General features: G+C 36.9%; 1 protein-coding gene across 1 annotated transcript in view; it reads left to right on the forward strand.

Moving 5' to 3' along the window:
• Positions 1-10,966, forward strand: part of LOC106867128 (uncharacterized) — a 13,303-nt gene extending 2,337 nt beyond the window's left edge. The window contains exons 2-5 of the mRNA XM_052974256.1: positions 1,437-1,859; positions 2,163-2,397; positions 2,772-3,001; positions 3,312-10,966. Of these exons, the coding sequence (XP_052830216.1) occupies positions 1,437-1,859; positions 2,163-2,397; positions 2,772-3,001; positions 3,312-4,540 (2,117 nt within the window). The 3' untranslated portion in view covers positions 4,541-10,966. The remainder of the gene's footprint in view (positions 1-1,436; positions 1,860-2,162; positions 2,398-2,771; positions 3,002-3,311) is intronic.
• The last annotated feature ends 1,427 nt before the right edge of the window (positions 10,967-12,393 follow it).

A 12,393-nucleotide genomic window follows, 5' to 3' on the forward strand; every position in this document is an offset into this window, starting at 1 on the left:
TGGATGTACAAAGAAGTATGAAATCAAGTGAATAAGGTTAATTGAGCACATCGTATTGAAGATCGTAGGAAGTAATGTTTATGTTAAATTGAACTGAAAGTAATGTTTTAGTATATGTTTATAGATGTTATTGGTGTTCTAATTTGGGTTCAAAAATTAAGAGTGTTTAGATAACATATATCAAGCGAGATAAGTCTACCATATCTTTTTACATATAAAGGTATAATTAACATGTGTCTCTTGAATTATTTGAGGAACTAATGTGTTACAAGTTGAGTTGTCTGCCCATTATGCAATACGGAACTGTTTTTCATTTTATTCTCGAAGAATAAACTGGTGAACACGTTCATCGGGCAGAATTTTTTACTTTTGTCATATGGTATAGATATGGATAGAATTAGCCAGTCTAATTTAAATTAGACTGGCTAATTATATCCATATCTGTACCATATGACAAAGGTAAAAAAATTCTGCCCATTATGCAATACGGAACTGTTCTTCATTTTATTCTCGAAGAATAAACTGGTGAACACGTTCATTGAAAACTCATACAGATGTAAACACTGGCAGCAACACATTTTCCTATACATATAGCACTGCTTTAATATCAATCACCACACAACTACCGTGTGTATATATACATGTGTGTACACATTTATGTATATGTATGAAATTATGTATGTGTAGGTGTGTATATATATGTATGTATATATATATGTGTGTGTATATGTATATATATATATATATATATATATATATATATATATATATATATATATGTATGTATGCGTGTATGTGTATATATATATGATTATACACACTTATGTCAACACTACTTGTATAAATACAAGATTAACTCCCCATTATAAATAAAACATTCCTCTCCAATCTTTATCGAATTTAAATCATCTTATTATCTCCCAATTCTAAACTCTAAATTTCCTTTTTGCCTTCTTTTCTTCCCTTCTTGCCCAACGTACTGTCTAGTAGTGTTCCAACCTCCAACGGCTTTTTCAAATAAGTTACGTAGCAATCTTCTCTAACCACAGTTATCATATTTGGTTAAAATGTCTTATGGTTAAACTGGTCCGTATGTATTTCCATGAAGAGAAGATTACATCCTTATCAACATCACCTATTCCTATGGGAGGTATAATTTGTAATCTTGGAAACATATGTTGGAAATAAAAGAATTCATTTAACATATGCGTTTTACTCCATTTACTAAATTTATATATTTACTCAACCACCCAAAATAACAAGGAGTTTCTACCTCATAAACAGGAGTTACACTACAGTCATTTTGTGATCTTTGCTACCCTGGTATCCATTAAGCAATTTATTTTCTCCGGGTTAATTATTAACTTAGAGAAAATAAATACATATAATAATATATATATATGTGTGTGTGTGTGTGTGTGTGTATGTATAAAAAATTCAAAATGGGACAAAAACGCAAAACATCAACACAGGTGATACAAAAAAGGGGACAACAAAACATCCAGATAGACGATACAAAGAAAACAAGGATGGGTCACTCAGAGTTTTCTTTCCTCAGTCGAGTTCCAGATTATCTTTGCAATTTCGGCTGGTTATACTTGAGATTACTCCAATCAGACCAGCCCCAAGGAAAAAAACTAAGCTAAGAGCATTAGATTCCTTGGAAGAAAGCAGTGAATGTATACGAAAACATCCTTACATTCTTTTATATTTTCTCAGGCATGGTAACAAGGAGGTGTTTTCTTGCAAAGGGATTAAGTATGCTGTTGATTATTTCAAAAAAAGAGGACATAAGAAAATTGTGGTTTTTGTGCCACATTGGCGCAAAGAGGCTTCACGAAAAGATGCACCAATCATTGGTGAGTGTTCTACTGTGGTTTTGTATCCAGTTGTTTACCACTTCCATATCCCATCAGCCATACATCAGTGCTCACTATATCTGTACCCATAACTTCCCTTCATCTTTCACTCTCTCTCTTTTACTCTGTTCTGTTGATATTATCAATCCACACATCACTGTGTGATTGTGTGTATCTGTATTGCTACATATGTGTGTGTAGATGCCTGTATTGATGTATGTGGGTGTATATGTGTATATTGTTAGTGTGCATTTCAGTTACTTCTATTTCATTTACTTATTATCTTTTTCATTTTTATCCCAGATCAAGAAATTCTCACTGAACTGGAGAAGGAAAGAATTTTGATATTTACCCCAGCTCGAATGATCAAAGGAAAAAGAGTGGCTTGCTATGATGACCGCTACATTCTAAAAGTAGCTGATGAGAATAACGGCATTGTTGTCTCCAATGATAATTATCGTGACCTGCTTAATGAGAACAATGGCTTCAAGAAGGTTGTAGAAGAACGCTTGCTCATGTATTCTTTTGTTGAGGACAAGTAAGTAGATGAATCCTTGGTTTAAACACACACTAAGCATATTCTCATCATGTGTATGTGTGCATATGTTTATGCATGTTATATAAGCAAACTTACCACTGAGACTAAGATAACTTTTACTACTTATTGTAGCTAAGGTGTTACTAAAAAGATATTGTTAGAAAGTAGATCATGTCCATCTTAGAGAATGTAGATATGAAATCTTAAGGATATCATGTCTAATGTTAGACTGAACAAATAAAACAACATTATTGAATTCCCAATGAAGTAATACTCAATCGATAATTTTACTTTCACTTTTAATTCCAATGTAGGTGCACTCATATTCACACACATACCTATATTTTATGTCTATTCTTTTGTGTTTATTTCAGATTCATGCCACCTGATGACCCACTTGGACGCCATGGTCCTAGCTTGGATAATTTTCTACGGAAGACACCAACTGCTCCAGAAACATTACCACCAAACTGTCCATATGGCAAAAAGTGCACATATGGTAACAAATGCAAGTTTTACCATCCAGAACGTGGCAATATGCCACACAAGACTGTGACAGAGAAATTAGCTGAACAATACAAGCAGCAGGAGAAAGTTTTGGAAGGTTCACAAATTTTCTTTTTATTTTTAATTTAAATTTGGTACCTCTGTGTGTGTTTCTAAATGTGCTTTTTGTGTGAGTGTGTCTTGATACATGTACTATGGGATGTCATAAGTAGCTTTCTACAAATATGTATGTATATTCTGTCTAGAATAAGCCCATGAATATACAAAATGTTCACACATAATAATTTGTCAAGAGTCAGTTTGCAGTAGTGATAGTTACAACTTAATTTGAAATAATTATTATATTAACTGAATATTTAACATATTAGCTATTGATTTATTAATTTTTTTTTTTTCATCTTCTTCAGCTGAGAAAAACAAGATGCAGCTAAAAAGTAAAGGGAAAAGCCCTCTTTCAAGAAGTAAATCACGCTATGCTGATGGTGGGGATGTACCACAATTATCTGCTGAAGAACAGGAAGAGAAACAACGTCTAGCTAAAGAATACAATGAGAAACTGGATAGATCCAGAAGAGAGATTACACGTTTCACTGAACAGACTGAAGCTAAAGAGAAAGCTGCTGCAAACAAAAATATTTCAGAAGTTCATTTGTCACAGCACTCACTTTCTAACTTGGATTCTGGTAACCAAGGTAACAAAGCAGTTCATTTTGAAATGTTCAACAGCCCATCATTGGACAAATTTAATAAGTCAACAAAACATCAACAAGAATTTTCAACTTGTGATCATTTAGACATAAACAGAGCACATAGCCTTCCAGCTCAAATTCAAAGTGAAAACTTTGTCTCTGGCCATTTACAATTAGCCAAAAGCTTATCTGGTGAGGAAATTGAGGCAAAGAAAAAGACCCAAAACTCTCCACAGTCTAGTCCTCAACATCCACCATTGTGCCGACAGTCATCAGTTTATGTTGATACAGAACATCATATCAAAGCAAACCCTAGTATGACGCACAAACTTCCTACATGTAACCAGTTTGTCCAGGACATGTTACCTAATCTCTTTCAAAATCACCAAGGAGACTGCATTTTCATACCTGATACAATGTCACCATCTTACTCCTACACTGGTTGTGAAAGCTTTAGTTTCCCTTCTACATCATATCCCTATGGAGTTTCAGACAAGATGATTCTTGGCCAAGCCTTCACACCAAGTGTTACTCGACAGATTAGTCTGCCAAACACTCGGGGACAAGAACGTTACTCACCTTCATATCAAGTTCAAGTACCTGACAAAGGACAGCAAGGGTTTTATGAGACAATTCCAAGCTCTCCAAGCTGTTTGTCTCCAGCGTATTCATGCTCAGTGACAAGCAATAACAATGTATCATTCCCATCATTTATAATGCCACAACAGTTGAAAGTGCTACCTCCTGCCAGACGTTTTTACTCACCTTCATGTTACACCCCCACTCAACAACAAAGCTTACCACAGCAACATATGCAACAGCAACAACAAAATCCTGTAATGTCCCCTGTGATGTCTACAGCTTCATGGCCGCTTGATAACACAAGCTACTCTGATATGTTGGTTCATCCAACTATGGGCCAAATTCATCCCAGGTACAGCAAATGAGTATCTAATATAACAGCATTCAGTTAAATTCCTAAGGATTGTAACTGCTAAAAATAATGAATTGTAAATTCACATAACTTGCTCAAGCTTCCATAATGTATACACTGTCCAGTTCTGGAATTAAAATTGTAGCCAATTCTTTTGGCAAATCTCTTTTATATGATACTAACTGTAAATGTTTTCTTACTGTGTGGAATTTTTATATTTCTCTTTCAATCCCTGTTTTGAACAATTTGTTACATAGTGAACACTTTTACTTTGATGAACAAGCATGTTATTAGTATGTGCAGGGAGGATGTATAAATATATCTGTGTTTACATGTAAATGCACTCTCTCACAGACATCATTTGTTGATAAGATTAGACCATCAACTGTGAAGGTCAAATCTTACATTATTTGTGAGTATTATATATATGTATTTCATTTCCATTGCTCATTTCATTTGAGGACCACATATCAGAGTGTATTAGTGAGAGAACAGTAGTTGAGAGTTTATAAGAAGCAATGGAGAAAACTTTGCTTGGTTTTCAGAATTATCTTTATCTTTTACTTGTTTCAGTCATTAGACTGCAACCATGCTGGGACACTGCCTTGAAGAATTTTTTAGTCAAGTAAATTCACCCCAGTTCTTATTTTTTTTAAAGCTTGATACTTATTCTATTGATCTCTTTTACTGAGCCAATAAGTTATTGAGATGTAAACACACCAACACCAGTTGTCAAGTGATGGTGGGAGACAACACAGGATACAAAGATACACACACATACATATTCTGCATATTACTATGTTTACCTCTGACTCATCCTAATCTTAATTTGTGTAACCATAGGTCTTCTATTTATAATCTTTTTTCCCTGATTTCTCTGCTTTCCCTCTGTCACTTTATTTCTGTCATGGCTCTGAAAGGTGCAGTTTTTCTGTCCTTTCTTATTCACAATGCGGTCACCCATTCCTGCTGTGACCACCTATGCTGGAAATTTCTCCTCTGTACCAGAAAGCTCTCGTAGCTCTGCTCTCACCACCAGTACTGGATGTCTCTCCTCTCTACCAGAAAGTTCTCATGACTTCCTCTATCAGTAGTCTCATCCACATTATTGCATGCATCAAAATGAGACTGCATTACTTGATAGTCAATTAACAAACTACCTATTTCCTTTCTCTCTACTTATAATGAATGAACCAATTAGCTGTTTTATTTATTTTAATTATTTATCTATTTATGTTTGCATCAATAGTGCTTATATTAACAATGCTTGTATTACACTCAGTTCCAATAGAGGCAGCAATTTTTACATGAATGAGTGATGATAGATTAATGCGAGGACAACTAATATGACATGTCTTTGGTAATGTTCATGGAAACCTCCTTTTCAGATGCTGACTGTCATCTCCCCTTCCCATTATCCCCCCTTCATCTCTTTTCACTTCCTCAGAGTTGACATTGTCAATGTAGGCACATTGAAATGTAGGTCTGGCGAGATTGTTGAGATGCTTGAATAGAAACGTGTTGATGCATGTTGCATTCTAGAAATAAGGTGGAGGGAAGCTTCAGCCAGGTTCCTCATAGGCAAGAAACATAGGTATAAAATTTTGTGGGTAGGTAACAGTGATGAAGTAGGTGGTATGGGCATACTTCTTGCTGAGAAATGGGTTAAGATCATTGAGATAATCAGAGTGAGTGCTAGAGTACTTAAATCTAGGCTAGTTTTGCAGAGTAGTGCAACAATTATCTCTGCCTGTGCCCCCCAACTGGGTCTGCCAAATGAACAAAAGGACTGCTTTTATTATATTCTTCTGCAAGCTACCTCAAAGACATATGACAGTAACCTCATCTTCATGGCTGGTGATTTCAATGGACAAGTTGGGCAGCACCCAGGTATCCACCATGAGATTTACAGGGCCATGGAATTGGTTGTCAAAATGAGGAGGGAACAAGGGTACTGGAGTTCTGTGATGTGAATAACCTGCAACACCAACTTCAAAAAGCCACCATGCTAGCTAGATTGATTATATTCTCACCTGAAAGCGAAGTACATGGTTGCTCATAAGTGCAAAGGCCTTTCCTGGGGAAGAATATACCAACCCCATCAGCATAGATTAGTCATGAACGACTAGACTTCAGACTAGGCTAGAAGGATTCTAAGACGCAGATCAATCTGGAAAAGAGGGATTTGGAAGCTTAAGGATCCTTTAAATGGTCAGAGATTTAGGGACACTCTAATTGAGAAATTTAGTGAGAAGGAGGAGGAACTACAGACTTGTAACATAGAGAGCAACTGAAAGTTCCTGAGTGCCACAGACCAAATGTGTGGCTGGTGCGAAGTCCCAACCAGACCTAGGGTGACGTGGTGGAATAATATTGAAGACAAGGCCATTAGAGCAAAGAAACAAATCTGGAAGGACTGAAAGAATGATGGTAGCAGAGAACTATATCTCTGTAGCTAGGTGGGAGGCTAGAAGACAGGTTTACTTAGCTAGGGGAGAAGCAGAAAGGAAGTTTGTCAATGTTCTATGATATGAGGACCAAAAGCTTCAAGTGTTTCGGATTGCATGACAGTGTGTTTGCATGGATGATGGCTCACTTGCAGTTGGTGATTCTGCAAAGAAGGAGGCTTGGAAGTGCCACTTTGAAAGGTTGCTAAATGTAGAGAATGCATGAGAGAAGAGGCCTAACAGAAGGTCACCTGAATCAACAGTATCTTAGATAAGCAATTAAGGATATGAAGAGAGGGAAAGCCCCCAGCCCATGAGGAATCACCACTTACATACTTAAGATATCTGGCAGAGCAGCATTATAGTTAACTGCTACAAAGGCAAAAGTGATGCCCTATACAGAAGCATCAGATTGCTGGACCAGGTGCTCATAGTTGTAGAAATGGTTATAGATCAATTAATTAGGAAGAGAGTTAGCATAGATGCAGGAGAAATACTTGGCCAAAAAATAACGCTCTTGTATCTATTTGTTGACATAGAGAAAGCTTTTGACAGGGTTACATACTTCCTTATTTGATGGACAATGTGGAAGCTGAGGATAGATGAGTAGTTGGTGAGAACTGTCCAGGCCATGTACAGAGATGCTGTCAGAAAAGGTGTCAAGAGAAACTCCATACGGTGTACCCAGTGCAAGTTATGGACACATAAGAGGTGCAGTGGTATCGCGAGATGACTAACAGAAAAAGTAGTCTTTATATGCAAGTACATTAAACACCAGGAATGTATAAAAAGTAGACTCCCTCAAATGTCAGGGGGGATCCTTAGAAGTAGTAGGCAGTTTCTGTTACTTAGGTGACCAAATTAGTAGTGGTGGGGGTTGTTCTGAAAGCATAGCTGTTAGAATAAGAATAAGCTGGGCAAAGTTCAGAGAGCTACTACTTCTGTTAGTAATGAAGAGCCTCTCCCTTAGAGTGAAAGGCAGAGTGTATGACTGTGTATGAACCGCTATGCTACATGGCTGTGAGACTGAAAATATGCAAAAGTTTCAAAGAAATGAAGCCAGTATGCTCCACTTGATGGGCAATGTCAGTGCGCATATATGACAGTGTAACTGATTTGAGAGAAAAACTGGGAAGACAAGGCATCAAACGCAGTGTGCAAGAGAGAAGGCTGCACTGGTACTGTCATTTAATGTGTATGAATGAAGAAAGTTGCATCAAGAGGTGCTAATCTCTAATTGTAGAGGGAACATGTAGAAGGGGTAGCCCCAGGAAGACGTTGGATGAAGTGATGAGAAAGGATCTACAGACATTGGGACTCACAGTGGGGATGACAGGGGACCAAGATTCTTGGCAGTTTGCTGTGCTTGAGAAGACATGTCAAGCTAAGTAAGTGTGGATGTCCTTGCATACAAGCATGTCCCCTGCTTCCCTCTCCTAGTGAGCATTCTTAATCTTGTGGGCTTATGGGTTCTGGTGCCACATAAACACACCTGTGCAAGTGTTGCATGGCAGTACCCAATATACTGTAAAGTGGCTGGCGTTAGGAAGGGCATCCAGTTGTAGAAACCATGCTGAAACAGACGGGGAGCTTGGGCAGCTCTTCAGCTGACCAGCTCTTGTTAAACCAACCAACCTATGCCAGCATGGAAAACTGACATTAAATGATGATCATCCTCATATATATATGACAGGCTTCTTTCGGTTTCTGTGTACCAAATCCACTCACAGGGCTTTGGTCAGCCTGAGGATATAGTAGACACTTACCCAGGTACCATACAGTGAGACTGAACATGGAACCATATTTTTGGGAAGCAAGCTTGTTATCACACAGCCATGTCTGCATCTGTCATTTGTTCAATTATATTGGACAAGTTACACATTGATGTAAAACATTTGTGAAACACAATACATTCTGTTAAAGTTTGTCTGAGGCTAGAGTTTTTATAATAATTATTGATTATATTTTTGAAAATGCACAACAGCCATCCTGTTTGGTGGAGAGGATTAGTTGAGCAGATCAACTGGGGCTATTTTATTAATCACACAAGAAAAAGAATATGTCATCTACAGGAGTATACAAATACAGAATCAAGACAAATTAATTAGGAAAGTAATTTGCTTTTGTAATTATTAACAACCTCAATGGCTGGATGATGTATTTTTCTTGGGTGTTTTCTTTGTTTTTCTTCAATCTGCCATCAGAAAATGTAAAGCATATATTTTGATTCTTAGATCAAAACAATCACATATCAATATGTGTGTGCGTCTTCTCAATTACAAGACAGATAATATTCCAGTTGTTCAATCAATATAATTGCCTTCTATTGAATTATAATGTAGCAGAATATTCTATTTGTATCTTACATTTTATATATAATACTGAGGTGGTTATATGTGACAGGTTTAATATTGAATACTTAAAACATACATAAAATAAGTGAGTTCTTGTATATAATGTATATATGGTGTATATGTGTATGCGTGCAAGTGCACACACACACACACACTTGTCCACCCACCCAAATATGTTCACTTCCTAACTATGCAGTTTCAGTTCCAATCTCATTATACAAATCTTTAGGCAAGGAGACTTCTATTATAGCTTCAGATCATTCAACACTGTGTTGAAACTTGTTGGAAACTTGAAGAAAGCCTGCTGTATACATGCGGGTGTTTGTATAAATTTTAATTCAGTACGTTGTCATTTGCAACTTGTGAATAAAAAAGTTTACTTACTCCAGTAAACAAATACTCTGTAGTTCAGTAGATTGGTGGAAAGAAAACTAACTTTGAAAACAAGTAAGAGATGGCAACAGGATGACTATCTGGCTGAAGAAGATTTGCCTCAATGAAAGATTTGCATTCCAGCATGGGAAAATGATTGTAAAAATAACGATTATGACATATAGATCTGTGTATTTACGACTGTGTATGCCTATGTGTGTGTGTGTGTGAATTCATTTGTTTTGACATCTGTTTTTCCATGTTAGCATAAGTTACACAAATATACTATTGAAGCATTGATTTACTGGTTAATGCCCTCCCTGTCACTAACACTTCAAGTAAGGGATCACATATTTCACACATTTTTGAAGGTGCAAAACCAGGAGATGATTTATTGATAGACAAAATGATTACATCACTGTTTGTAGTAAGTAGTTTTCAGAGAAGTGCAAATGTAATCAGACACAGAGGCATGCAGTTACACATACACAGGATCATGCACACACAATTACAATGAGAGAAGGAGAGAGTCTCCATCCACCAAATCCACTCACAAGGCTTTAGATAGAGGCTGTATTAGAAGACACTTACAGAGTGTTGTGGAACCTGAAACAACGTGGTTAGAAGATGAATTTTTCAAGCATGTGTATGTGTAGTAGGAATATTGGCAGAGTCCCAAACACCACCTTACTGCCTAAGAATTGGTCCTAAAATCACTGTTTAGACATGAAAGTAATTGCAAACACCAAACCAGGTGTGCCCAGGGATGGATGATGTTGGCAAGCAACAAACCATTTGAGTCCCTGGTAAACACACTCAGAACTTGTTTTTATCTGTAGCTTAGCTAACCTTCAAAGTTGTAGTAATAACCTAACCATTTCTGAGTATACAACATATTGGAATATCAATAAAATAATTTTGTTTTTGGTGCCATTTCTTTGACAGATCATTGGGTATATATAGATGATTTGTTTGAGTATATGTAGATGATTTGTCAGACCATTGGGTAAATGTAGATGGTTTGTCTGATGGGTATATGTAGCTGTATTAACTAGAGGTCTTAACACAGTGAAAGCTTATGTGCGGGAACATACACCATTCACTTCAGCTATGATATTTGATGACTTCAACAACATATTATCATTTCTGACATATACATTTTGCATGGACATACTGAGACTAACTCACCAGGTGTAAATATTTTCTGATGTTTATCACAATGACAAAATTTTTTTCTAATGATTAATAAATATTTTTGTGCTTGAACTTCACTGATTTTTGTTCTTCTATAAACCAAACAAATATTTTTCATTATACTGGTGACATCTTTGTCATTACATATAAATATGTATTGTAATTATGCCTATATATATATATATACACACACACACACATGTAAATATGTGTGTTATGAATATTATATCTCTATATATATATGTATGGTCTGATCAATAAATATCCAGACTGTTGCTAAAGCATGCAGAGTGAACCCACTTGGCACAGATTCACCTAGGACTGTGCTGTGCAGTGCACTAAGTTTTAACACTCTAGCTCACTCCCCTGTTTACAGCAGTGCTTGGAAGGAAGGTGTGCAGCGTGTGATTGTTGCACTGAATATGACAGAAAGTCAAGCAGAGAATCTGCATCAAATTTTGCCAAAAGCTTGGTGATACTTGCTCAGAGGCCTACACAAAGTTTTCATTGTTCCTGAAACAATCAAGGAAATCTTGTACAACTGTAACCTGAGTGTCTTTTCAGTCAGCTGAAAGCAGTTTTGGCACAAACTTGGCAGACACGCGTCTCATACCCAAATCTGCAGTGAACTGATCTGTAACTAATCTGCACATCTTCTCATAGATCATGGATGGTGATGCAATGATTTCTCCTCTCAGCTGCATGCACATCTGCAATGTTTTTCTCAGTTCGCCTAGTTGCAGGTCTCCCAGAACGTTCGTCAATATTGACATTTTTTCAGCCATCTTGGAAACATTTGAACTACTCATACACTTATGTGTGGCTCATATATTCATATCCATACACTTTCTGAAACTTTGCACAGGCCTCTGAGCAGGTATCACCATGACCACTTTCTCTGTCAAGATCAATGCAATAATCACGTGACACACAGCTTCCTTCCACTGTAAACAGTGGAAGTGAGCTAGAATGTGCATGTGTACAGCAGAGTTCAAGGTCAATCTTTGTTTCATTCTGTGTGCTATAGCTTCATTACTTAGGCAACAGTCTGGATGCTTATTGATTAGAGCTCATATATATGTGTCTGCGCATATATATATGTATATATACATATATATATGTACCTAATATATATATATATTTATTTATTTATTTAATTTATGGGTTTCAGCCAAGTGGCTATGGTCATGCTGGAGCACCACTGTGACTTTCCATCTTTATGCTGTGCTCTCTTCACGTTCCTTGCATAGCTCTTCTCCTCCACTTGATATAGTCCGATCAAGAGTTTTGATGGCACATCTGGTGTATAAGAGAATTTGACATCGCTGCCCTAAACTGTGTCTCATTTCGAGCCATTGGTTCATCTGGTATCGTGGAGAGGAAAGTGTCGAGTTTTGTCTTGAAGACCTCCACATCCGTGTCTTGCAGGTCTCTCAAATGTTTAGGCACGGCATTGAAGAGCTGAGGTCCTCTGAAACCGAGGCTGTTGCAGTATCTCG

Source organism: Octopus bimaculoides, chromosome 18 (assembly GCF_001194135.2).
Source record: "Octopus bimaculoides isolate UCB-OBI-ISO-001 chromosome 18, ASM119413v2, whole genome shotgun sequence".
Classification (NCBI taxonomy): domain Eukaryota; kingdom Metazoa; phylum Mollusca; class Cephalopoda; order Octopoda; family Octopodidae; genus Octopus; species Octopus bimaculoides.